Raw genomic sequence first — 27,889 nt, 5'->3', positions numbered from 1 at the left:
AGGTCCGTGTTGGTCCCTGAGCTCCGCAGCAGCTGTGGGAATGATGCAGCACCACTGGCTCTGCACCAAGCAGGGATGAGCACCGTGCAGCTTGGCTGGAGACCTCTGACCACAACTTTCCCTTCCTCACCACCTTGCACAGTTAGCTTTGGGTTTCCATCACCCGGGTTATCTCATGCACTTTGGGTAACGGAGAACTGATTGCAGTTTAAAGAGCTAAGTATAAAGTGCCTGAATTATTTATCTTTGAACATGCAGAAACAGGCCAAATTCCCAAGTGATGTGAAACAGCTCTTGTAAGAAATGGAAAGGGAAGCTGCACTGGGAGGCATGCAAGAGTTGCATGGGCAAACCTATGCACATGTCATGTCTGATATGTCCTGCCTAGGTGATTGATGTCCTGAAGGGTGTGGAGTGCTCAGGTGTGGATGCTGATCTGGAGTCTCCCCTGTTTAACCACACAAGGGCCCCACCAACCCCAGTGTCAGCCCAAACAGCAGAGAAAAAGGTCCAAACACATTAATACAAATCCAAGGGGTTCGGTGCTTTTCCACACCACTCCCTCAGCTCTGCCTCTGCAATCATTAACCCAGCCGTGCCCGGCTGACAACGCCTGGTGCTGTATTGCACCAACACAGCACTGTAATAGATGTGGTTATGCCCTAGATAAAATAATACCCGTGCATCTGCTCCCTGGCTTGTTCTTCCTTTTACACGAAGTCAACTCAGTGCAATGGCTGGAGATAAAGAATAATTCCCCTGCCACAACAGTTCCTTCCAGCACACTTTTCCCCTCCGTGTGCTGGAGGAATATATCGCAGCATTTCTTCCTGCACATCTCAGGGATGCAGGAAGGCTGGGATACTCCGGGATGGGGCAGCCTGAGCCCTCCCTGGGGGTTGTGAGGCCCCACGTGGGAGGCGGGATGGGAAATTGGGCAGGTTTGATAAGATGCACCTGACCATAAGCCTTGCCCTCGCCTTACCCCGCTTAGGACTGCTCTGTCATCCCTTCCCTTGCTGTTCCTTTCCTCCTTTTCTTCCTGCCCAACAGGGGATGCTCTCCCTGCTCTTCCTCTTTCCCTTCCCATCTTTCCCCCCTTCCATCTGTCCCTCTCCCATCCCTCTTTCTCTCCCCGCATCACCCGCGTAGCCCCCGCTTTAGCTCTGCTCTCAGTTCCTCTCTCCCTATTGGCTGCGCCGCGGTCGGCATCCGCCGCTGATTGGAGAAAAGGCCCGTCGGTCAGGGCGGGGTGCCCGTCCCCGCGGCTGGCGCAGGGGAGCGCGGTGGCGGCCGGACGGCAGCTGCGGCGCCGGCAGCAGGTACCGGGGCAGGGAGGGATGGAGGGAGCGGGGTGGGCACGGTGGTAACGGGAGCTCCCCGGGCGATCCCCCCACCCTGCACAGACACGCACACGGCAGGAGCCGTCGGGTGGCACCGCACGTGTCTGCGGGAGCGGCGCGGGTGAGCCCCGGGGAGGCGGGGATGGGCGCCGATCATCCGCCGCTCCCCGGCGGGGGATGGAGAACTTCGGGATGGGGTTAGTGGCGGTTCTGGGGGGCTTGGGGCGGCAGCGGTCCAGCCCCGGGGTGTGCAAGTTGTTTTGTGGGATCGGTGATTTGGTGACAGGAGCCAGGGAAAAGCCTGTCCTGCGGCAAGAGAAGGGGTGGGGGGAAAGTCAGCAAAATAGCCCAAGTCACTGAGATTTTCCATTTGCGAGCTGCCTCCGGTGATGCTTCAAGGCTGGTGTTGTTATCTTGTAACTGAAACGCGTTACAACTGATTCGCTGTGGTTTGGTGATGGGTGTTATTTTTTTTCCTTTCCTTTTGTGAGAGCCTTGCCTTTCTATGGGAAATTAAAAAGATGCAAAGGGAGAAAGTGAGGACAGCTGAGAAAATAGCTAAAGAAAAGCTAAGGAAATAATAATAGTGATAAAGTAAAGCTGAGAAGATAAAAATAAGTGGCATGGCAAATTGGCCCTTATAGCAAGTAAAAAGTATGTTATTAATAAAACAATTCTGTTTCAAGAGGGTTGTAACAAAAGTTAGAGAAGGAAGTGGCAGGCAGCGTGCTGAGCTGAAATTGGAGCACTTCCATCACCTGACCTATATTACTTTATGAACCTATTTGTTCAGATGATACAAAGCAAAAGCCTTGTTATAATAAAAGCATGGGTTTCAATTCTGAGAGCTCAAAAGGCACAAGTGGGCGTTAATCACACGAGTTGTGGCATTAATGTTTTAGTGCTATTTTATAGGCTGTTTGGTTTTGTCAGGCAACACGCTACAAACATGGTGTTACTCCAGTCTGGCAACTCTTTTGATTTCCGGGCTCTTTCTTTCTATAGTGCCAGTTGGTTGTAGAAATACCCTAAAATAGTATTCGAGGGGAAAGAACACAAAAGAGATCTTTAGAGAAGCATGCCTTGGGTGTCTTTAAACACAAGAAGAATGAAAACAGATGAAACGGTGGGGAGAGAGGGTTAGTCAAATAATGAAAGGGGAGGAGGGGGAAATGGTTATTTATATGCAAAGAGGTTTAGCTTGTAGAGTACGAAAGATGATCGGAAACTGAAGCAGCCGCATGAGGGACAGACCACAGCCACCTGCCCTGCCACTGCTAATGTACTGGGGTGTGAGGAGCATGTCCGGGCGTGACAGCCTTGTCTGTAGTCCTGTGCAACAGCCACTCCTCTTGTATTGCCTTAATCCACCCTGCACGTGGGGCAAGCCCACAAAGTGACGGTGGCAAAAGCATTATGTGTGATCCAGGGATGACAAATGAGACTGGAAGTAGCAGTTCCTGTGTGGGTTGGACATTCCTGGCCAGCGGAACCAGGAACTACTGAGCAAGTACTTACTAGAAATCTTTACAGAGCTCAGAGGTTTGTAGGTGAGGGGGAAATGGGATCAGCTGCTAACAAAAGAAATATCCATTGGCTTAGGGAGATCAGTATCCAGCTGCTCAGCGTCCCACGATTTCTGATCGCAAGCTCCTTGATGCAGCTTTAATCTTTCTGTGTGTGTCTTTGCAGCGTGGAGCAGGCTGGGGAGGACCCTGCCCTCTGATCTGGGGCTTTGCACCCAGTAAACTAGCACAAAAGTGAATCATGGCTCTGCTTGATGCAGCTTATTTTGCTTAAACCACCCCAAAAAGCATCACTGAGCACTGTTTTGCTTTCCTTTATTTTAACTGAGCATATCAAGCACAGAAACCTGCATTTCCCTATGGGCTTGCTCACAACCTACAGGTGGAGGTGCTTAGATGCCAGATGACCAAATATTCTGCTTTACCATTTGGGTTTCCTGTCTTCTTCACCTGGTTCCTTGAGCTGCTGCCTGTAAGTTGTTTATTCTGAGCCATTTCCATCTTGCAGGATCCCATTAAGGCAACAGTGACTGGTGGAAAAGCTTTGTAAGACTCTGCAGCCACTTAGCAGAGCTGATGGATTGTTGGTGGTGGGTTAGTGAGATGCTGAGTATGATTTTGTGGGGGAGAGGCTCCCCCTTTGGATTTTTTGGCTTAATAAACAGGCCACCATGTTATAGCAACCTGTTGGAGTTGTTAACTGTGCACAAGCTGTTTTGGATTAAATGCATTGGTGTTTTGGTCTTGATTTCAATGGCCAGAATGTTCCCCAGCTACCCCAGCCCTCTCTAGCTGTGGGATCTGTAGATGCAAGAGCTGCTCCCACCCTGGAGTCGCTCTCTTTTCCCTTTTCAAAACGAATCTATGGCAAAACCCCCCTGTGATATAATTACTTTTGTTCCATCTTGCCCTTGAGTGACCTCCCGGCGTACCAGCGGTGATGCTGAACTGGAGGAGTTGAGAACAAAGAGTTTCTACAAACACTTTGTGGGAGAAATGCTCTGAGAGAGGTCAAGGACTTTGTCTGCTTTATGAATCCCAAACAAAAGCATTCATCCTGCTTCGGGAGCTGTGATGAGTGATTGTAGACAAGCACTCAGGGCTGCTAACTTTAATAGATTTTGCGTCAGGCCTCTTGTTAGTACAGCAACGAGCATGAGGTGAGGCAGTGAAGTGTTTAATATTAACAGAGTAATGTTATTCTAACCTTAAATCTCAATTCAGGCAGAAATACCCGAAGTCTGGAGTGCTACCATGTTGCTGCTGTCAAAAACATCCTTCCACTTCTAGACTGTAAATGAGCTTGAGCAATAGGAATATGGTGGTGGTAGCAAATACTCTTTATTCTTGTTTGCTTCATTCAGCAAGGTGCTGAGGCTTTCCGGCACTTTTTGGAATTCCTGGAGCCATGAAGACACTAGTTCAGTTTTTTTCTCTTGTCCTGTTCTACTCACATACATATAGTTACACTAAAACTGGATTTGGTTACAACTGATGGAGAAGGTGCATTGCTGAATGGCATTGATGATCTCTAGCCATTTGAATTCTCAGAGCTCAGATTGGTTCCATCGAGAAAGAAAATGCTGACAAGCTTTGTATAACCATCAGTGGTCTGAGGGGTTAGGGAGTCGGTTTCATGTTGGGAAAGCAAGGCCAAACACTTTGGGGTTCTTCCAAAAAATACTCTGACTTTGCAATATTCTGGCTGAAAAAAACCCAAGAAAAAGTCCTTTTTGGCATTTTTATAGCTATGGCTTCATATTTGTGCGTTGAAGTGTTTGGGTGTGCTAGGAAATGGGAGTTTATTTTTCTAGATAGCATTAAGAGAGGAAAAAAACCCACATTCAGATTCTAGAGTTCTGATAAATGATACCAACCCACGACACAGAAATAAGAAGTCCCCAAAACACATGAAGGATCATGGGCTCTTTTGGATTTTCTTTTGGGTTTTCCTTCATAGCCTTTCCTTGGAAAATGGCATCAATCCTTTTAGCTTACCATAGCCCAGATAAACCAGGTTTGAAACTTGAATTCAAGCTTTCTATTGTTTTAAAAGCCTCATAGCAAACAGAAGCTCAGCCTTTGTCCCAGAGCAGCTGCAAGGCTGCTCTACCTTGTCTTGCCTGGAAGTGCTTGCTAATGCCTTCCCTCCATGACCGATCTGATCCTGCACTGCTTCAGCTTAATCAGGGCCAAGGCAGATGCTACGGAGCTTTATTTTAGCATAAGAATTCCACCCCAAAAAGGGATTTCCTCACAGAGCTTTCAAAGCAACTTTACAGTCGTCTTAGTATTGCCGGAGTGGGTTCAGTCTCATGGAGACTTTAGATTCTTAAAGCCGGGATGTGGGTCTTGGTTATAACAGACTCAGCCTTTCTGGAGTCCTCCTGTAACCCTGATGAACCCATGATACCTTTAGTGTTGTATATTTTCCTCTTATTTAGTTCAAAACCTTGAAAGAGTATTTTAAGTTGTTGAAGAAACTGAATTGAAAGGAGTGAAAAGTGGATTCCTGGCCTGTGGTACCCTGGTTTTCTGTCTCCAGTGTTCTTGTTTTAAAATAACTTAAAATATTGCTTTTTTTCCCCCAAGAGGCAATAAATGGGCTTCCTTGCTTATTGCCACAAACCAGCCAATCTTTATTCCTTTGCACTACCTCTCACTTTCTGTGAGCCATCTCAGAAACCCCACTTGAATGTCTTCGGTGAGCAAACACAGCATGGGTAAGCTGCAATGGCAGGATCAGGCCCATCATTCCTCAGGGAACACTGATCAAAAACCAGTCCTCTGTGACCTCGGTCAAGCTGATAATCAAGCAAAAAGTTGGCCTGCTCTGTGCATTTCTCCATAGCACCTTGTGGGGGCTCTAGGATGTGAGTGGCTCCTTACCAAGGAAACTTAAACGGTTCCCAAGCCAGAAGTGGGAATGCCACTATGCTGCTATGTGGAAGCAGGAATCCCCTGAAGGTAGTTTTCAGATTTCCAAGTAAGTCTATCCTCCAACAGCCACTTTCTAATGCCGCGATTCCTTGTGTAGGAGAAAAGGGAAGGTACAAAGTAGAAGCTATCTCCACATTGTCCACAGTCAGCAAACCCCTCTGCCTCCCAGCACATGTTTTGGGTTGACAATGGGAACGCTATATGACTGCTTATTCCTTTATCTCAGGAAAAAATGCCATTTGGCAACAATTTGCTCCCTGGCAGTAAGAATGAGTTGCTGACCTGATTGAGCATTGTCAGATGGAGGATGTTCCAGCCTAGGAAAGGGACAGTTTGCAAACCATGTGGTGCTTGCAGAGAGCTTACATGTATATTGATGTGTGTGTGTATGGGGTTGCTGTTTCATACTGAGCTGGGTTTCTTAGAGAGGCCTGGTAATGCAGAACAGTATTGCTCAGCATTCTTCCACTAGCAGCTCTCAAAGGAATCAGTGGAGCCTCAGAAGCCAAGATTTACCTACCACACCTCTGAAAGTGGTTGTCATTTTCTCTCAATTATACAACAGGGATGCGCCCTATTCAAAGAAATCCCAAAATACACTACAGTGTGTGAAGACTGCATTTAAGCATGCAATACCCTCAAAGTAACTGCAAGCTGACATTGAGTTTATTCTAAATGGATGAGATATGATGAAGTATGATGCTTTTGTTTGGCTCATCTTTGGAGGGCAGATGGGGAGTACTTGGTGTCAGGAAACTTGGAGGCTGCAAATGCCAAGTCAGAAGTCTTATAGCCTGTGCACTGATCTTGTCCAAACTCCCTTGTTCCACTTCAGATTTGTGCCGAATGGGTTAATTTTGTGCCATCTGGCTTTGTGCTAGTTCAAATATTGTTTGTGTCGTGGCTTCAGCCAACATGAAGCCAGAATAAGCTCAGGGTAATATGTTTTGCTAATCAAACAGAAATATGATTATGTGCCTGTTTGTGCTCCAGGTCATACCTGCACTAAGGAGTGATTTAGCAATACAGAAGCTAGTGATTGTGGAGACATGGGAGAGGGCTGAGGGCTGGAGCACCTCGGCTATAGGGACAGGCTGAGAGAGTTGGGGTGGTCCAGCCTGGAGAGAAGGCTCTGGGGAGGCCTTAGAGCAGCTCCCATTGCTTAAAGGGGCTGACAAGGAACCTGAAGAGGGGCTTTGGACCAGAGCCTGTAGGGTCAGGCCAAGGGGAATGGCTTTAACCTGCCAGAGGAGAGACTGAGATGAGCTCTGAGGCAGAAGCTCTTCCCTGTGAGGGTGCTGAGGCGCTGGCACAGGGTGCCCAGAGAAGCTGTGGCTGCCCCATCCCTGGCAGTGCTCAAGGCCAGGTTGGACACAGGCTTGGAGCAACCTGCTCTAGTGGAAGGGGCCCCTGCCTGTGACAGGGAGTCAGAAGTAGATGGTCTTTAAGATTCCTTCCAATTCAAACCATTCTATGACTCTATGGCGTGAAGGCTGTAGGTAACCTGAATAGGATGATCTTGCCACAGGCAACAGAGAGACAATAGGAATATCTAACTTGGATTGGGCACATAACTTTAAACACATAACTGAGAGAGGCAAATCCCAGTCTTAATGCTGTATGACTTCCTAGGGAATCACCTGAGATGTAGACATCAGGGTTACTTAACTTTGTGTTTTGCATGCCATAGTAACTTCCTAGGTGCTAATCTGAGGTTAACCGAAACAGAACAGCTGGAGTTCTACTGTATGGCCCATTGCAAGCAGTGAGTTCATTTAAGTGCTGCTTGGGAGGCTGTGCTGTTCCTGTGCTTGGCAGGAATCTCAAGACTAATACCTAAGAGGATTAGAGAGCATCGCTGAATGTTAAACGAGATCCAGGCTAAGCGGTGTGCACCAGTGAGTTTGTGCTCCGGGGGCTGTTTGGGGAAGCTGTTACTTGCTGATCTGGAAAAGAGTGGGCTTGTGTGGAAAATACTCTTCCCTCAGCTGAACCTTTCCTGTAGTTTGTGTGTCGTGATCCCACTTGACGCAGTGTTTCCACCTGCCCATTTCATGGGCTCTTGTGTTCACTGAGGATGACAGCCATTGCAAAGGATGCTGATGATAGCTAAAAGCGTAAGAGGATAAGAAACTTAACTCTTTTAATGTGCTCCCTTCAGCTCTGTGTTCCCTGGGTTGAGAGGGGAATGGGTGAGCATCCAGCCCGCTAGCACAAGGTTGAGCTGGAGAGCTTGTCATAGAAAGCTCAAGCTAAAGACTGTCACTGGCTGGTAGAACAGTATGACCTTGTGGTATGTAATTTTCCTCAAAGTCCACTTGCTACAGAGAAAAGGTGTTGGGCATCAGTCCTGTCCAGGAAAGAGTGAAGTACTGAGTAATTTGGATGTTGACCTCCTACCACCTTTGTCCACATGTAAAAGAGGCAGCACAGAAGCTATGCCCCGTGCCAGCTCTTTCCCTTGACAGCCCTGTGTAGTGCCTCACATGGATTTCTTGCTATGCTGCAGCAGAAACCGGGGATTTAAGATTTGTGTTTCTTCTTCAAATTTTCATCTGTGTGATCCACTTGAAAGGAAAAAGTCATTGCATTCCCATGAAGAAATGGTTCTTCAACAGTGAGGGTTCATTTGAAACCTGCTTCTAACAGCTCCCTGCTCGTGGTCTTCAGCAGCGCAGGCATGGCAAGTGTTCTAAGGAAAAACAGTTGTGCAACTGTGCACCTTTCTCCATGGTTTTTGAATGGCTGACAGCAGAAAGGAGGGTAGTGGCCCAAGTTAGGGTGTAAATAGTTTTGGCACCAAGCATGATTGTGTGTTTCTGCTTTTGCTCTTATAGTCAAGCAAAAAATAGATTCCCAATACCTGGCAAGAGTGTGATACATGTAGAGACCTCAATGAAAAGGCTGTTATCCAGCAGTGATGCAAGAGAACAGCCAGTGGAAAGGCTTTGCTACTCCAGCAGTGACTGTTGCCCTCTGTTTGAGGAGGGTGCAGTAATTCTGTGTAGTATTAACACACCACCTCCAACAGAAGTGCCTTGTACTGTTTGTGCCATATCAATTTTTTTGTGGTGTGGCTTCCACATTTTCATGGTATCATTTCCTCTGTTTTCCCCTGTTTGTTTTTACTTTCATAGTGGTCAGACCAGGAGGATGAAAAAGAGAATGTTTCTGTAAACTGTGGCAGCTGTCAGCGTTATTCTATTACATTTATCCTGTACTCGGTGCCCTTGCATTGTGTAACACAGGATGTTGCATTTTTTGCATCTTTATTGCTTCTATCTTTAGAAGCAGCACATAATCATGTCTCACATTATTTGGGTTTTGCTCATTTTGTTTCATTTCTTATATTGTAAAGGATTTGCTTGAATTTGCATCTTCTGCATAAAACCAAAGATGGGATAGCATAGGAACTAATGGATAATCATTGGGAAAAGCTGACTCATGCCTCATGTAGAAACATTATCCTGAATATTGAACACCCTTAAATGACTTCAAAAGAATCCAAATGGTGGAAAACAGTGGCATGCTATGGGCAGAGCTAGCCCTTGGTAACACGGTGGTGGTGTGTCTGTGTTTGAGGAGTCATGGAGACACCCAGCTCCATAGCCAGCATGAAAACCTTCTCATCATTGATCAAACTTGTGGGTAGGAAAAAGATATTGAAGCAAGGGTGACTTTAGGGAGAAGGAGTTGGTTATTATAGCATAAAAGAACCTTTTGTCCAGTTAATCTTTGCTATGGCAAAGTCTAGTGGCCGAGTTAAATCTGTTTTGTGCATTGGCGCTGCAGGTTTTTAAAGATAGTCTAAGGCAGCTCCAGCCAGTTGTATTTGATCAGATAAGCTGGAAAAAATAAGTATGCTCAGAAAATCTGGCTAGATTTATCTTCAAAGCATTTTCAAGCAGTTAATTGAAAATTATCCAAGCCACCTTCCTGATTTCTTGCATATTATTGCATGAATTCCCCAGCAAATGGAAAGTGCTTGGAAAAAACACAAAGGATTTGAGAGTGCTGAGCTTTGCTACTTGGAATTTATTTAATTATAAATGTCCTTGCTCATGTGACAGTTTTAAGCCAGTTTCTACTGCTCTCTTCCATGCATCAGACACTGGTGGAACTGATCATGTGAAAAGAGCCTGTGATATCGGGGTGGCCCAGTGTACTGCTATCTCCATCCTCTGCTGGGTACCTCCTCCCCTGCACTTAAGCTGCCCTTGCAGCACTGATGGGGAGCACAGCTTTGGGTATATGGTCAGCTGGCTGCTCTTTGGGTGTGTTTCTCATTCCTGAAATGTTTCCACGCGTGCAGGATGATGCTGTTCCTGTAGGAATCGCTTATGAGAGGATCTGGGCTGGTCCTGATGCCGCTCCTGGCAGCAGCAGCATCCTCTGTATTGCTGAACCACAGGGATGCTTTTTAAAAGCATGCTAAAAAATGCAAGGTTCATCCATTGTGTGAGCTGGGTAAAGTTCTTCAGCTGCCAGGAAAACAACTCAATCTTGCAGGTGAGCAACCCTATCTCCCCATGCTTGCCTTAATCTCTTTTTAACTGAACCAGTGCCTTGAGTACAAACCCCCTCCACAGGACTAGGACATGGATTTATCTCACTTCTGGGAGGCTTCCTTGTTCCTAAAGCAGCGAGTGGATTACACTTGATCCATATGGCGTTTATCGGCCATGACAGAATTAACACTGGTAATCCTCAGAAGCCAGAATACCCAAGAAAAATTCAGTATGTGTTACCAAGAGAAACTAAATGTACAAACCCAGATGAATTTGTCTCTTTCTGGAGTGACATGAGCTTGGTACTTGGATGTGGACTTTCCCAAAGTACCTACTTGGTAAGGTCAGGCTCACTCTCATGTCAAGGAGAATAACTGAGACCAGAGCAGCCACTGAGCATCCCCTGGGGCTGCGCTTCCCTAGTTTGCAGTACATTGTCTGATCATTTTAGATCCCCTGTCCCTGCTCCTTAGCAAATATCTCCGTGCATGCCATAGAATTGAAGAAATGATTAAGTCTGGTCATAAACCGTAAACTGTGCTCAGCTATGGAAAGCACAATTTATGAATAGATGTTATTTACAACGATAAAAGTCAAACGCCATAGAGTGACAGGGAAGATTAACTATTATTGAGCATGCTTCAGCAAATGGGATTATTTTGCATGTCAGTAACGAGTTAATTTGGAACATTAATTTAATCACAGTCTTTGGCAGAGACACAAAATGTTTTTAATTGGTCCTGTGAGTTTTTAAACAATCACCTGATGAAAACCTTGGGAGTTTTACTATTGATTTAATGGTAAATATTAAGGTGGGTGGGGGAGTCTTTACAGATTTCACTGTGAAATACCAATCATATGCTTTCATCGCCTTGCTACTTCTGTTGTGTTGGCTTGGTGATGTTGGCAATCTGGAACCAGCTGTACAGCTGAAAAAAATTGAGTCAAAATCTTGCAGTCAGATGTGTAAATCTATAGCTGGGAGATAATAGGTTTGGGACTGATTCAATGTAAGCAAGAAATCACCATCTGAGTCATTAAAACCAGAGATGAATGGGAAGCAATAAATGCATGGCTTAGATGAATAAGGATGATTAGAAAGTGCGTGAAGTTGGTTGGTTTTTTTTTCCCTGAAGATCGTATTTTGTCCCCTAAAGTGGCATATGGCTCCTATGAAGGCTGATATTCCCAGTGAATGTGTCACTGCCAGTTTATAAATACTTCAAGGGACAAAAAGCAGCTCCGTAGACAGCACAGAGCAGGAATGGGCTTCCTGCCTGCGGCACCTGGGAACAAGTCGTTAGCCCAGTTCCATTGGGAAATGGCCAGGATGTGGGCTTTGGGGGCAGAGAGGCTTCTGTGTGTGGGGAAACATCTGCTGCTTGGAGGAAAGGCTGGTTGCTTGTTTGGATGTGTTTCACACTGTGTTTGCTGCTAGTAGGACTAAGGGTACCCATAGTTGAAGAGGAGGATGATGTGGTCACTTGGGTCCAGTGGCCCAGACTCCTACTTCAAGGAAAAGAAAACTTTAATGACGACCTGTAATCTCTTTCCTGACTCATAAAATATCAAAAAGTCAATACGAAATGTCAATACATATGTTCATGAAGCATCAAGGAGATATCCCAGTGCCGGTAAAGAGGCAGTAGGAGTGTTTCCTCCAGTGTGAAGGTGAGTCAGTTTGGAAGCTCTTGGCTCCTGGTCACATCAGCTAACTAACAGAGATAGGCTTTTTCTATCAGCTGACGTCAGTGACAGCAAAATCAGTTCTCAGCCAAGCAACCTTCTTTGTAAGTGCAGCCAAATGTAACATCAGACTTGTGTTTGATATGGGAAGCACACAGCTGAAGTCAGCTGGCTCCTGTGCAGGAGGCATGTTTGATTTACATGGACACAAGCAGTTCCACCCCTTAGAGCCTGATCCAGTACCTCATAATCTCTTCTGACTTTAATAGAGTGCTAAAGAACTCTTATTTATTGTTTCCAATATTGCATCCAAAGATGAGGAAACGGATTAAGAGCTGTAAGAACATTGGAAGGATGAAAAAGTGAGAAAATACAGGTTTGCATCCAAGGCATTATCTTTTTGCGCTAGCATATTGCAACAGTCTGTCTCTGCAGCAAAACTTGAACACCTGCACTTAGTTTTTGCTTTTACAACCAAAGTTTTCCTGTACTGTACTCAGCTAAAGTAGAAGTAGTGTCCTCCTGCTCCTGTGCCTGCAAGAACTGCTGGTACAGGAAAGCACATCAGTGCTTGTGCATGATATTTTCTACCAGTCAATAAGTTTTTCCCTATTCCCTGCTGATGGGGTTGATTCACATGTCAAGAGGAACACTTTCATAAGAGCCTTTTGAACAGACATTGGCACAGGGTGCCCAGAGAAGCTGTGGCTACCCCATCCCTGGCAGTGTTCAAGGCCAGGTTGGATGGGGCTTGGAGCAACCTGCTCCAGTGGAAGGTGTCCCTGCCCATGGCATGGGCCTGGAACTGGGTGACCTTTAAGATCCGTTCCAATCCAAACCATTCCATGATTCTGTGAAACTATGGAGAAATACAGGATGCTTTGAAGATGCTCTCTAATAGAACAGTTCTTGCCTAGCATTTCTTGTGTATGTAAGACCAGTATTCAAGAGACAAACTTATTGTCATCATATATACATACATATGCCACATATACATATATTCAGCCAAGGCATTTAAGGAAAATTACTCTTGGTTGCTGGCATGGTCAGGTGCTGTGATGCACATGAACTGGTTGAAAGAAGGCAGTCTGCATTAGTAATTAGGTTAGAGTCAGCTGCCTCTGCCCTCCAGCTCACTTAGAAATGGCATGTAGTCTAATTAGTTATAGAAAGGATTTTACTGAATAGTTGTAAACGGATCTGAGAGCTTGGAATAAAATCAGTCTGACTGTGGAAACTTTTCAGGATAATTATAAACTATTATTGGCAGAGTGGGAAAGAGAGACCAAAGGACTTATAACAGTGGGGAACCTGTAGCTGTGCACTCTGGGCTCTGCAGGAAGAAGGAGAAGGACAGAGGTGGTGAGGGTCTGGTGTCTAACTAGGGTCTTCTCTAAAGGAAGGGTAAGGGGCTTCAGTGGGCAGGGAGACTGCATTTAGAGGTGCTTTTCTTTAATGCTTTTAAATGTTTTGTTCTTTTCTGTAATGTTAATCATGCCCTGACACCCGAGGTACTAACACACCCTATGGTGGGGGGCACAAATCCAGTGGAACTGCATGGTGAAACTCTAATAATTTTATATATATATATATTTAAATAACACATATTATATATTATAATTATATATATAGAAAGGACAATATTTGGGGGGTTTGAGCATGGTTTTGTATAAAGATGTGTAAAGCTTCTCTCTTCACAGATCAGAATGGTCTTGGCTCAGACCTTTTTCATCTCTCTACTGATGTAAGTGCCGAAAACTGCATCTCCCAGCCAGGCAGGTCCTCGCCACCCTGGCCTCCAGCCCCATCTCAACCTCTTGCTTGACTCTGTGTCCCTGTTCATGGCAATGCCTCAGAATCCAACTGGAGAAAATGGCTTTTGTTTCACTCAGACACTTGACTTCTCCCATTCACATCCTCCTCCTGGTGAGGCCGGCCGGGCCTGCGGCACCCCACTGAGCAACGGCACCGTGTCCTCTGGAGTGCCCAGCCCCTCCGACTCGTGTGCTGAACCCCTCTGCTCCACCACCCCTGGAGAGGAGGAGACCCAATTCCATGAAGGGATTAAATACGTGTCAACTGAAGGGGAGGAACTGCCATGCGGCTGGGGGGGGTTCACCCCGGGGTGCTTACAGCTCTTCAACACATCCAAAGGCGTCTTGTTCTTCCTCTGCGTGGCCTCCTTCCTGCAAGGCATGACAGTGAATGGCTTCATCAACACGGTCATCACCTCCATTGAGCGACGCTTCGACCTCCGCAGCTACCAGAGCGGTCTGATTGCCAGCTCCTACGACATCGCTGCGTGCATCTGCTTGACCTTCGTCAGCTATTTTGGGGGCAATGGCCACAAACCACGATGGTTGGGCTGGGGCGTGCTGGTCATGGGCTTGGGCTCCCTGCTCTTTGCCTTGCCCCACTTCACCACAGGACCGTATGAGGCACGTTCGGCGGCAGAGGTGGGCATCTGCGGGGGGAACCAAAGCCTGCCCTGTGCCCAGGCTGCCTCCAGCCTCTCCAGCTACAGGTTCATGTTCATGCTGGGACAGTTCCTGCATGGGATGGGAGCCACGCCGCTCTACACGCTCGGTGTCACCTATTTAGATGAAAACGTCAAGACTAACTACTCTCCTGTGTACATTGGTGAGTGGAGCTGCAGGGGCAGCTCGAACGCATGGGATGGGTGGTGAAAGAGCTGGTCCAGCTGCCTTGGCACCAAACAGTGAGGAGCCCTCCTGTTTTTTTTGTTCCCGATAACAGGCAAGGGGGTAATCAGAGGGAAGTGGCAGCTGCTGGGTATGTTCTGCTTAGTTACAGGCAGGAACTGTAAATGCAATAGGGTATTTTCACTCCCTGCAGATCAGGAGGTGCCTCCTGCTTCTGGCATGCAACCAGCTGGGGAGAGCCCTCCGGTGTGCATGGCATTAGCATCTCTGGCAAATAACCATGAAGCCATACGTGATCTGTGCAACGGGGGCAGCACAGCAGGGATGGTCACTGGGCTGCTCACATGCTGCTGGTGCAAAGCACAGCCAAGAGAAGAGGCTCAGCTCACTGCTCTGTGTTGCTGATCACTTAGTGATTGCCAAATACTTACAGTCCTACCTAGTGAAATTGCTAAAAGAGGTGACTTTTTAGCAATTTCAGGATTTAGCAGTCTGCCCATGCTGCTGTATCAGAAGGCTATGCAGGGAGAGGAGGAATGCAGAGAACCATAGAATGGTTTGAGTTAGAAGGGACCTTAAAGCTTCTCCATTTCCCACCCCTGCCATAGGCAGGGACCCCTTCCACTGGAGCAGCTTGCTCCAAGCTCCTGTGTCCAACCTGGCCTTGAGCACTGCCAGGGAAGGGGCAGCCACAGCTTCTCTGGGCAATCACAGGGTCCTCAGTAAGTGGATGATCTTCCCATGGCAGCAAATCAGAAAGTGCCAGTGGTGCTGCATTTGGCATAGACATCTTGTATTGTCACTGTGGAGACCATGCTGCTGCCCATCGTGCTGGCAGTCAGGATGTGGCAGTGGGGTCAGCTACATTCCTGTTATATCCCATTGCACCAATTTTGCCTACCCCATGTTATAGGAATTCCCATACTGGATGCAGACGTTTCCTTGGGACATAAACGTGAGATGAAAACTCGTTTAAAACTGTCTGGCTTTGTTTCTCAATGGCTTAGGAATAAGGGTGTGAGACAGTTGGAGGCTGAGCAACCCACATCCAGGAGGGAACGGTGCTGCTGCGATGGGGCAGGGGATGCTGGGCACCAGTGCATCCCTGGCTGAAAGGCTGCTGTTTGTCTCACGTGGCTTGTTTTCCCTTTCAGCTGTTTTCTACACTGCTGCAATCCTTGGGCCTGCAGCGGGTTATCTGGTAGGAGGAATGTTTCTAAATATTTATACTGAAATTGGCAGAGAGTAAGTTGTTAAAAAACAATCTTGTTCCTTTCCCTTTATACTGTGCTTCCTTTGGGGTAAAACAACAATAGTTATCGGGAGAAACGACCTGGTGGCTGGGTGGCAATGTTCCTGTGGCGTTCAGCATTGTTTCTGCAGGGGGGCTGTGGCTGGATGGGTGGCTTGCATCAGTGCTGCTTCTGGAAGAGAACTCCTGACAAACCTGTCAGCTTCAATCCTTTCTCTCGCTGCACTGCCTGTGCTAATGAGGCTATGAGCAGCAGGTGAACTTCTTGAATGAGCTCCCTGATGAGGCAACACTACCAGCAGTGCTGCTCATCCTCCTGGTCACCCAGCCAGGGTGCCAAGTCCCTCCTTGCTTCTCACTATCTGTAATTTAATCTTATTTCCTTTACAGGCTCTTTGGCAAATGAATGGATTACAAATGGGGAGTAGGTTTCCTGGGGAAGGAATGGGTTATTTCTACCAGTTTTCTTGCAAAGGGTGGCCCTGGGGTGGCACAAGGATTGCAGCAACCTCCAAAATGTAAATGCAATGGGGGTGGGTGAATGTGCAAGCCAGAGATTGAAGGAGAATTAAATGATGTCATTTCCCAGGCTCATTCGGTGTTGTGCTCTCTGGTAAGGCAGGCAGGGTGGTGGATGTAGCATTGCCAGGGTAGAGGCCAGAGCTTGGTTTCCATCACTGATATCCACTCCCTCTGTCCCCCGCATCCCCTGCCAGCTCCAGTGCCTGGCACACCGAGCTGTCCTGCTCCGTTTCAGACCACCGCCTCTCTCCCTTGTGTCCTTTTGGCTTTGTTTCTTACAGAATTGACATCAACCCGGAGAACACGCTGTGGGTGGGGGCATGGTGGATCGGCTTCCTTGGGGCTGGAGCAGCCTCCCTCCTCATCTCCATCCCCATCCTGGGCTATCCCCACCGCCTCCCAGGTATGGAGCACCACCAGGGCTTGAGGGAATTGGGGCTGCATAGTACTTATGTTCACACTGGGGCTTGCAACCTTATGCATATGTATAGATGGGGATGCAGGGGTAAGGGAAGAGCTTCCAGTGTTTAAACAGTAATTCCTACATGGATTTCCATCTGCTGTGGGTTTCCAGCTGCCTCTTTCTCCATTCCTCCCTTGCAGCCATTGGCTGAGGGAGGATGCTGTGTTGCATCTTCCTGCTGCAAACCCACCTCTTTGGCAGCATCTGCATCCCATGTCTCACATGCTTCTTGTTCTTTGCCTCTCATTTCCAGGATCCCAGCGCTATATTGTTATGAGGGTGTCAGAGGCTCATCAGCTAAAGGATGGGAGCCACAAAAAAGCATCGGATCCAGACTTTGGGAAAACAGTTAAAGATCTGCCTCGGTGAGAAAACCACCCCACATCTGAGGGTCAGGGATCCCTATCCAGCAGTGATAGCTGTGGGCCCAAACTGAGCTCACTTTCTGTGATGCTGGCTGGAAGGTTTTGTCCATCTTCAAACCTAGTGTTGAAGAGGAGATTGTGAGGTGCCTGCCACCCATCAGTGGGTGGGAGCTCTTGGCAAATGAGCTGAACTAGAAATTGTGCTAGGGATTGCATGGGAGATGAGGGGACAAGTGGCTGTTCCTGTCCGTGTTAAGATCCACCTGCAGTCATATCATAGAATCATAGAATAGTCAGGGTTGGAAAGGACCTTAGGAACATCTGGTTCCAAATCCCCTGTCATGGGCAGGGACACCTCACACTAAGCCATGTCACCCAAGAATATGCAATGCACTGTCTTACCAAGGATGGCTTGATGCCAATGTTTAGCTGAAAAGAGATGCACAAGCATTGCTGCCTCCCTCCCTTTCCACAGCAGCATTATTTCTACCTGTTTGCTTGTGTTTGGCCTCACTGGGTGTTGTCCAACCTCTCCTCCCTATCCCCTCAGGACTTTTCTTCCTTTCTTCTGCTTTTGCTCGTGTTATATACATGGTTTGTTCTTTTAATGAGAAAATAGAGAAAACAACCCCCTTACATTTCCATTCCAGATCCAGGGAACAAGATATTCTGCACTGTAGCCTTCAGTTCCCTTTTTCTTCTTAGATTCCTTACCCCCCCACACCCTTTTTGCCTTTGTGTCTTCCAGCCACCCTTTATTTGTTACTACTTCTTATCTCTCCTGCAAAGCAGTGACACAGCAGCATTCTTAACCGCAGGGCCACTTCTTGGCTCTGCAGTGTGCGCAAGCATCCTTGTGCCAAAGGAGGTTTGGTAGGAAATGATTTAAGGGGATCCTATGTGGGAGCAAACCAATGGCCAAAATAGAAAGTGGTCTTTCCACCTGGGAACAATTGCTATGGATCTTTGAAATCTTTTTTTGTTTTTTTGTTTTTTTGTTTGTTTTTTTTGTGTGTTGAGCTGTATTTAAATGGATGCTGCTTCGGTTTAGCTGGTGGGCAAGCTGTGGATGTTGCAGAGAGATGTGGGTATCAATTCCTTTCGGAGCTTGCAGTCAGTAAAGGGATTTTCCCCTTTCGTATTTCTCCTAGTACTGTTCTTAGGGAGGAGTTTGCATCCATGTGTGACGGCTGCCCCTTGCAAAGGCAAACACACTCGGTGTTGCCAAAGCCTGTGCTGCTGCCAGCAATTACTTGTGAGCTTTAGTTGCGGTATTTGCCTTTGTGCTGGCAGAGGAGGATCGAAGCAGGTGCTCAGGATGGGAGTGTTCGGCAGCAGTCGGTCTGTGTTGTGTCAGTGCAACTGCTCACGCTGGCCTGAAATTCTAGGAAACTTCATAGGAAGTTTACCAGGGGTTAAGGCAGTTTTATGAAGAATATAACATTGAACAGATTTCAATCCTGTTATTAAATGGCATTCTTGACTGGGAGCCATTTTCCGAGGTCATGGCTTATTCTCCACACGGAAATTAAATTCAAAACCTGCATTTAAATAATGATAGGGTTATGACTAAAACCAACACAAACAGCATGGCAGAGAGGGATGAAATTCAATGGTTGAGGCTTTTCTTGTGTATCTGGAACAAAACTCCTGCTGTTTCTCAGTGCAGGCTGCCTGACAGCAGGTACAGAGTCAGTCCTTCTCTGGGTGCATCTTCTTTCACCCCTTGTTCCAGAAGAATAAATACCTAAAGGTGGCCAACTCATATCAAACAATTCAGATCAGTCCAGACCTTAGTGTGGCTTTCATTTGAAAGCAAAAACCCAGCAGACTTTCATGTTCCCTGGTTTTGATTAATAAAAGGGAAGTGCCTTAAAGGCTTGCTATTCTGGAAGCTTACATTAAAGAGATCACATCTGTGCATGCAGTTCTGAGGGACACGTTGACCGTGCTGAAAAACAAGGCCAAAGGACACTGTTGCTTTTGGTTTAGTAAGAGATTGGATGCTGCACACTTTCTCACAGTACAGCAAGAGCCTCAAAGATAAGCAGAAATACCGACAAAACAAAATACTCTTCCATGCCATCAGGTCCTTTCTAAATGAGTTTAATGAATTGCTGTATTCACAGCGCTGCAGAAGAGCAAGAACTCACAGGAATGCAGCCCATACAGCTTAATCCTCTGCCCTGAAGAGATGTCTGTCTTAATTCTTGGATTGAAGAGGCCTGATAAAATAACGTTTTCCTTTCTCTGGTTCCATATGATTGCTTTTGAGAAATAACCCCCCTGTCAGTGCAGAGGGATTCAAGCAGAAGACACGTAGAGCTGTGCCAGGAAGAGGAGGCTTTGGTCCTAGTGAGCTACAGGTTTGAGTTTGAGGGTCTCTCACTGGTCTGTGAAGCCCTGATCTTCACCACGAGAAGCTGGGGTCAGTATTGCCCTCATCCCCCTTAGAATAGGTGGCAAAGTGAGACTTTGGCTTGTTCCATGGCTTTATGACAGCTTCCATGTAATGTGAAGGCAGGCTGGTTTACATTCCTGTACGTGCTGCCCTCTGTCCCATTGGTGGTGGTGACAGTAGGTGTCATTTTGTGCGGGGAAAAGTCCCCATTTGCATGCTCTAAAGCTCCATAAATATCTGTTATTAATGAGTCATTAGCCTATTGTCATACTCTATTACATCTGGGGTGTCTTGGGCATGCAGGTGTTTCTTGGAGGATGTGGCTCAGGTGATCCCAACCTACTCAGCAGGACTGTTACACAAGGAAAGAGTATCTCTATGTGCCCGTATCAGTCAAGACTTGCAGGATCAGATCTTTATAAATGGGGGACTCTTCTCTTGGCAATGCAGAGCCTTCCGAAATCCCCTTGGCTGCAGAAACTAAGGACAGTCAAGACTAGTCAAGAGTTAGGTGGTTTCTGGGTGTGTTTAAAGTCCTATTGATATCAGTGAAAAGGTCTGTGTTGACTTTGGTGATGTTTTATATGCTGTAGCTCTTCACAACTACATCTTCTCTCTACAAACAGATTGAATTGAGTAAATCTTTACTCTTGGTGCTGAAAGGAGTTCTTCTGCATTTTCCTGCCTGCAAGCCTAACCCGTAGCCTTTGGCCAGCAGGCACAAAGTGGGGAACTCCTCTCTTTTTCTCTTGAAGTGTAAAAAAGAGAAGGCATTGTACTTTTTCTACATCAGCCACAAGGCTTCCAAGCATTTTCCTGCGAAGAGATTAAGCTTTGTGCTTCCAAACAAAGCACAATCAAAAAGATCTTTGCTGAAAAATAGTTTAGCAAATTAAGCTAATCCCAACAGCTAGATGATAGTTCCTATAATGTCCTCTCTAATCAAGTGTAAGAATGGGCTGTATTTTGGTCTTTCAGCTTCTTTGCTTTTTTGGTATAATGAAGTTCTCCGCTTTTTGTGGGTAATGTTGCATAAATGTGATGCTGAGCCTCAGCACATCTCCCAGTTGTACTACAGTTGGGTTTTCTCTGATTTCATATTTCCTCCCAATCAGTAGGTGGCAAATAACTGCCTTTCAATTCAGTGAGCATCCCACAGCATCCCTGTCTGTCACTGCCGTCGGTATGGAATAAGGGGTTTGTGCCCCTCTCAGAAATGGGATGATTGGTGGTACTGGTCTGTGCTACACTTAGGGAAGGTTATGCAGCATAACTTCAAGCTCACTACAAAACACCCCCTGCAAAGCAATGTCAACCCTCTTAGTCCAGTGTCTGAGATAGTGAGAGATAATTGAGACCATCCCATGTGCCTGAGGGCCTTTCTGCATCTTGGAGATGGAATTGTTGTGGGATCATCTTCCTGCATATAAATGACACATGGCAATTTTTCAGGCATATCTAGGGCACTCTACCAAATCCCAGTGGGTCAAAAATAAGATGTAGTTGCTCAACAGATACATTAAATTTTTTAAAGTAAAACTGTGCTTACATTGAGTGAAGATTGTTTTTTGTTTTCCAGTGGGATATAAGGTGTTTTGGAGGTGTTTCTTCCATATAGAAAGGCTTGCTTGGTATTTCCCCTGAGCTGCAAAACATCCATGGTTAGCAGAGATTGTTATTCTCATGAGGACGCGAGTAGCATGTGCGTATATAAGGATGTAATGCAGCTTTGTTCCCTGCTCTTGGTTGAGTTGGGAGTCCCAAGATAACTGCCATCAGGGGACTAATAAACCTTGAAATGATTGAGTATTTGGTGAATAGTAGTGTTCTTTCAGTTATTGCCTCATTTAGGAATAGAGACTTTCTCTATAAAGCACCGGCATCCTAGTCTGTGTAAGTGTATAGGGAGAGGTGGGGGTACCCTCAGCATCCTTCCTAGGCTGGTAGGACTCTTAAGTGTAAGCAGAGAAGTTCACTGCTCTTTCAAACTCCAACTTCATGCTGTTTTGTTTCCTTTCTAAGAGATGCAGCATGATAGGGTGCTGCTGTATCTTATGTGTAATCCTTCTGACTTGAAGATAAGGAGCAGACCTGAAATCAAAACAAGCCACAGTGTATTACAATTGCAGTATATTTTTCCTTCCCAGATCAGTGCTGCTGCTTCTGAAGAACCCCACCTTCATCTTCCTCTGCTTAGCAGGAGCAACTGAAGCTACCCTCATTGCTGGGATGTCCACATTTGGACCCAAGTTCCTGGAGTCTCAGTTTAGTTTAAGTGCCTCTGAAGCTGCTACCTTTTTTGGTAAGGAAACCACTTTTTGCACTGTGTTCCCATTTTGCCAACAAATACAAGAGCACTGTAGCTCCTGTAGAATGGGGACAAACACACTTTGTAGTTCATTTACAGGGCAGCTATCATCTTCAGCTATTAGATGGGATCATTTCCCATCAGCACATCTGTACCAAGTGCATTTTCGAAGCTGTATCTACTGACATCAGGAAGAAATGTGTTGTTTCTGTAGCCATCTGTTACCCTCTAGAGGAAAGCAAAATAATTGTAGTCTGTTCCTGCTAGTGCATTACCAGGAAATATTAACTACATGTTTCTTCTAACAAGGGGTGTTGGAATTGGGGCACGTATTTTGTCAGCATCCCTCAGATAGGAAGATCCTTGGTTTCTATATCATGGACTGAAGAAGTGGTGCCCAACAAGCATCAATACTTAATGATGTGCTTCTCAGAGAGTCTGTTTTAGGATCTCTGGATAGGAAAAGCGGCCTTACCAGGCTCATGGCACATTACCTGAGCTGTTACAGAGGACCACGTAGTGTAGCAAAGCCCACTGAAATCCCATCAAAAGCCACGCAGCATCCAAGGGGTTATTCTCATGCAGGCACACTGGAGTTGATATACTCTGACTTGAAGACTCCTTGCTGACATTTCCAAACTTGCTTGTGTGTTTTTTTTCCCCTTTTTTCCAGGTTATCTGGTCGTGCCAGCCGGAGGGGGAGGCACATTCCTGGGAGGATTCCTTGTGAATAAGTTCAAACTCCGCTGTTCAGGAATCATCAAGCTGTGTTTACTTTGCACGGTGTCAAGTCTCCTGGCTATATTCATTTTCTTTATCCACTGCCCGAACATGCCGATGGCAGGAGTAACCCAGACGTACGAGGGAAGGTAATAACAACCCTCCCCTCTGCCTTGTGCTGCGTGGCCAGAACAGAAGGATAATTCCAAATACACAGTGCTGGTGGTAGTCATGTGTGAATGTGTTGATGGAAGGGGATGTCCAATCAGTCCTACAGACAGATACTGAGGGTGAGATGCAGAATACAGATGTCCTAATTTTTGCATCTGGTAGGAGTTCATGGAAAAGGCTTCCTCTTTAGTGAGGGAGGGGATATGAGCAGTGCCAGAGTGTGAGATACTCTGCTCCTCAGTTGCTGTCGCAGGGTCCTCAATGTCTACCCAATAGGGTAGGCAGGAACAAAAGTGGAAATCTCTCTGAACAGAGCTTGTCTCTCTGTGAGCTGGTCACTTAAACTCCTTTGGTAGTTGTGGGAAAGAGAAAACTCAAGGGCATGATTCCTGTTCATGGTTAAAATCAGGTTAAATTCAACCCTTCCTGAGCCTGGCCTCATGCTACTTGGGTATCCGCTGCATCTCCTACTGTCCGTTCTTCTCTTACTCTACCTATTTCATCCTGGAAAATGCTGTTTGGTACCATCCCACTAACTGCTCCTCTATTTCCTTTAGTGCTTTGCCCAATGGCCACCTAAACCTGACAGCAGCCTGCAATGCTGACTGTGGCTGTCTACAGGAGACCTACAGCCCTGTCTGCGGGAGCGATGACATTATGTATTACTCTCCCTGTCATGCTGGGTGCAAAGAAGTGTCCAAAAACCTCAGGAATGGCAAGAAGGTAAGTATGAAAGCACTGTGTGTTAAGAGGGTGGTGGCACATCATCTTCGGAGGGATTTGGTTGGCTCTGCAGAAGTGGGAGAGTTAATTTCACTTATTAAATAACCTGTTTCCCAGGTCTATCATGAGTGTAGCTGCATTGACAAAACCCTCCTGCCCGGTGCTGGTGATGCAGAGGCAGGGAAATGTGCCTCCTCTTGTGCGAAAAGGTCCCTGCTGCTGCTGTTCATGTTCGTGGTGATCCTCTTCACCTTCCTGAGCAGCATTCCTGCCCTGACAGCCACTCTGCGGTAAGCACAGGGTCACCACGTCCTCTGCCAACACTGTAGGAAGCCCCAGTATCGACCTCTGCATATTCATGGGGCAGATGTGATGGGAACCACCTTGTTACTGTCAGTCTGGAGACATCAGGACTAATTCCCTTTCATGTCTAGCTGGAAGATCAAACTGGTAGCTCTGTTCTCTGACATGGGACACACACGTGTGTCCCAGTTTACAGCAGTGCAGGGGGACATGGTGCTGGGGTGAACCTCTATCTGCAGAGGGGATGGAGGTACCAAGAGTGCTGGATCCTAGTGCATGGTGCCACAGGGGGGTACCATGCAGCTTGGCAGCATTTTTAAACAGTCTCCTTTTGTTCCCCAGGTGTGTCCCTGATAGGCAAAGATCATTTGCACTTGGGATCCAGTGGATCGTAGTACGAACGCTAGGTATGGAACAGAGTGAATTTATGCATCAGGGTGGTTTGTTGGCTTTGTGGACCATGTGCCAAGCTGTTACCTAAGACTAAAACCCATTGGGTTAGAAGATAAAGGGTTAGGATGTGCACTGTCGAAAGGAGGATGCTTCCTCTTGTTTGCTGTCATTCAGAAAAACCTCATTCCCTTTGCATGTGATTTGCAAACTGAATGAAGGGCTCTGTAACATGCCACAAATGGGGTAGAGGAGCAATGTCCCGGCAACATATCCTTACTTTCAGATAAAAGGAGCAGAGGCACTGAAGCTCCTGTGTTGTCTTTTGGCTCTTGTCTGACGCTGAGGTCAGGATGGTCCCACTGGACTCTCAGGTCTTGAAACTCAGTGTGTTTTGGGTACCTTATGGCTCTAGACATTGCAGGATGAGTTTGCTTAACCACAGTAGTAGCAGAGCCTGATGTTTCTCTGCAAGCACTTTTCATCTTGCCAGGCTGGTGTGTCGGTGCTGCCCAATCTGAAGATTCACTCTCTCTTCCCACAGGAGGCATCCCTGGCCCCATCGCCTTTGGGTCCATGATCGATAAATCCTGCCTGCTCTGGCAGGACCAGTGTGGTGAGCAAGGGTCTTGCTACATTTACCAGAACTCAGCCATGAGCCGATACACCCTCATCGCTGGACTGGTCTACAAGGTGATGCTGCCTGTTAGCTTCCCTTTCTCATAGAGCAAGCAGGTCTCTAGGAGGTGTCTGGGCTCTGATATCTCAATTGCTCTGGGAGAGGATTTGACAAAACTGAGTTGTCCTGATCTTTTGCCCTTCACACAAGAAATGTTCTCAGGGAAGGCAAAAGCTCTATTTGCTTCTCGCCAGGTAATTGTGCTCCAGGCACCATCATTCTCTCAAATTCCCATTACTTCCTAGGCTTACAGCTTCCCTTGCACCACATGAAATATGTCCTCTTCTCACAACAGTTACCAAAGTGATTTTTGCTGGAAATGGAGTAAAATATATAACTGCAGCGTGTTAGGGAGAGTGAGGGATGGCACTGCGGGCAGGCTGTAAATAACCATTCCCCAATAACTGCTAGAAAACAAGAGCTTAGCTCTGTGTTTTTTGTTTATTAGCTGAAACCTATTATTTTAACTGCTCCCAAACAAGCGCTCGCCCTAGGTAGCAGTGTTAGCAGTTGCTGTGATAAAGAGGCTTTCAAAAGCCTTCATCAAATGGCTCAGGCGGTGTTGGTCCATGCAGCACTGTGCCTCAGGTGTCTGTGTGGGGCAGAACAGCTTCCCAAACTCTCACTGTCCCATTGCTATGAGGCTGGCTACACTCTGATTTTTACCCCCTCTGGCTCTGTGTGCTGTTCTGCTGCCCAGGCTGACCTTGAGCATCATGTCCTCTGCAAAGCCTGGTCAGCAAATCTAATTCCAAATGAGGTTTAGGCACCTGGGCTGGTGGGGAGCAGAGGGAGTAATGGGATGTCTTCATGCTGCAGGTGCTTGGGACAACCTTCTTCCTGGTCGCCTGTTTACTCTACAAACCACCCCCACCAGAGTCAGCTCCAGGCAGCTCGGATGCATCTGAACATGGGAACCACCAGGAGCACAAACCCTCGCTGCCGGCTGGAGAGGATATATAGCACTGTACACATGCAAGTGACTTTCTCAGACTCAGAAGTACAATGAGAGGGATCTTATGCTGTCCCTAGGGGGGGTTAATAGTAATCTTATCACTTTTTTTAGTTCAAGATAAATAATTTAATCAACCACTGGTGTGCTTGCTATTTTCTTAACAGCAGAAGCACATTTAAAGTTGTGCGCTGATGCCATACGCAGTTATTTAATTTTATTTAAATCAAGGGCTACCGTAGCTTTATTGTCTGTGACAAGCCAGGACCACATTCTCCACTCATGGAAATAAGCACCAGTAACTCCAATGGAGCATGTGGGGTTTAAACCACTGGAGGGTCTGGGCCGTAACATCTCAATCGTAAAGCCAACTGTAGTAAAACTTCTATGGAGACCTCCCAAGCCTGAGAAGATCCCTGGTGTCCTGCAGTCTGCATTGCAGCAAGGACAACTTGGCCCTTAAACTAACTACTGTATGCAAAGCAGATGGCCCTGAAAGTGTCCTCCTCCTTCCTTGACACAGCATTGCTCCTCTTGCTCAGGAGCAGGATATCTACTTACGCAAACTCGGATGAATGCGTGATGGGAGATGGGTTTGAGGCGGGGCTTTGCTAACTGATTTCTCGGTACACTACAGGCAGCCATCCACAGGAGCTGCCGAGCACTGTATGTTCACTGTATGTTCATTTCACTGCAGGGTTTACACCGTCATGACCCTTCTTTTTCTCTTGCTTTGTTTAAAGGTGATGCCTTTTGTAATGTACCGTACAAAACTTGAACTTCTTGCTGTTTGTTGGGTGCGGGGAGACATGGATCTATGCAATGCTTCTCTTGGGTTGCTCTGTAAAGACATTGGATTTGGGTAGATGGGAAAAGTCAAAATGAATTTAATTCATCTATAGACCATTAGCTTAAGGGGTAGCTTGCCTTAACCAAGGATTGCCTCGTGGAAAGGCGATGCTGGCTTGTAACAGGCCCTGTTTGCAAGTAGAGAGGGCAGCATTCCCTTTGAATGTGTGCTTGTAATATTGAGCTTTCTGAGGGGGAAAAGTGGAATTTGGGCAGCTGTATGTCTGGCTTCCTTCTCAACCCAGATCAAGCAAGGTTAGTGATTAGTCTGCCTGTATTTGCACAGCCACACAATCCAGGTCCAGCTCTGGGGGAGAGCTGTGGCCAGCCCCTGGAGTCCTACACTGTATAAACCACGTTCATGGGGACCAGACCTATGTTACTGAGCTGCGAAACTGGTGCTGCTTTTGTGCCAGCTGCTACTTGGGATTCCCTTGTAGATGTTTTTGTCTATTTTGTGTATTTATGCTTTCCTAAATTTGTTTCTTTTGTTAGAAAAGGACCAACTGTCAAAGCGGTAGTGAAGCCATTCCTGTTGTAGACAGGGATGGGAGCATGGTCAAGTCAAGAAAGCAGATTCTTCCATTCACAGATCCCTTTCCACCAAAGCCAGGTAGTGACCTTCCTGCTTCCAAAGCCCTTGTTTTCCAGCCCGTCAAGGGCTGTGAAAAACGTGAGCATCTCCAGTACCTGCTGGAAAACTAGAAGGTGAGATGGAGGATGGCTTTTGGCCATTTGAACACAGGCAGCTGGTGCAGCTTTGATGTGGCACAGGGTGCAGGAAAGCCCTGTTTTCCTAGGAGACAGGATTAGGCCCAGTGATGCAGGACTGAACTCCGACACCACCCAGAAAACGCAAGGCTTCTTCACAACCTCACCCTCAAACACCAGCCTGTGCCCAGTCTTTGCCTAGCAATTGCTCTTCCAGGTTGAAGATGCTTTGGGTACAAGCAGGGATCTTAAACGGGGAAGATGTGTGAACGTATTTTGGGAGCAGATTTTATGTGTGATGTATTTATGAAAGGTAGAAGCTTTTCCTAATATATACCTAGATGGATACTGCAATGCAATTGTAGTGTTTATAAAATGAGCTTTATCCAAGTGTGTTGTTTCCAGAGCAAAACA

The 27,889-nt window shown here is 46.7% G+C and overlaps 1 protein-coding gene across 3 annotated transcripts; it reads left to right on the top strand.

The window, feature by feature from the left end:
• The first annotated feature begins 1,226 nt into the window (after window positions 1–1,226).
• On the top strand, window positions 1,227–26,053 carry SLCO4A1 (solute carrier organic anion transporter family member 4A1). Of its 3 annotated transcripts, none has more exons than XM_065691487.1 (12): window positions 1,227–1,322; window positions 13,704–14,643; window positions 15,821–15,911; window positions 16,722–16,843; window positions 17,157–17,268; window positions 21,817–21,971; window positions 22,651–22,846; window positions 23,426–23,591; window positions 23,709–23,881; window positions 24,237–24,301; window positions 24,829–24,977; window positions 25,783–26,053. In XM_065691487.1, exons 2-12 carry the CDS (start codon window positions 13,845–13,847, stop codon window positions 25,924–25,926), a joined length of 2,172 nt encoding a protein of 723 aa, XP_065547559.1. In that variant the 5' UTR covers window positions 1,227–1,322; window positions 13,704–13,844; the 3' UTR covers window positions 25,927–26,053. The 3 variants fall into 3 exon arrangements, with proteins under 3 accessions (XP_065547559.1, XP_065547560.1, XP_065547561.1); XM_065691488.1 differs by having other exon boundaries at window positions 1,235–1,322; window positions 13,689–14,643; XM_065691489.1 differs by lacking the exon at window positions 1,227–1,322 and adding an exon at window positions 10,208–10,318.
• The last annotated feature ends 1,836 nt before the right edge of the window (window positions 26,054–27,889 follow it).

This window comes from Lathamus discolor, chromosome 11 (assembly GCF_037157495.1).
Source record: "Lathamus discolor isolate bLatDis1 chromosome 11, bLatDis1.hap1, whole genome shotgun sequence".
NCBI lineage: Eukaryota > Metazoa > Chordata > Aves > Psittaciformes > Psittacidae > Lathamus > Lathamus discolor.
Note: the sequence above shows the minus strand (reverse complement) of the source record. Positions and strands in the feature narration are given on the sequence as shown.

Coding starts and splice junctions, on each gene's coding strand:
- SLCO4A1 (XM_065691487.1), top strand. CDS start 13,845: ATGGCAATGCCTCAGAATCCAACTGGAGAAAATGGCTTTTGTTTCACT. Junction 15,912..16,721: donor TATACTGAAATTGGCAGAGA/GTAAGTTGTTAA, acceptor TGTTTCTTACAG/AATTGACATCAACCCGGAGA. Junction 24,978..25,782: donor TCGCTGGACTGGTCTACAAG/GTGATGCTGCCT, acceptor TTCATGCTGCAG/GTGCTTGGGACAACCTTCTT.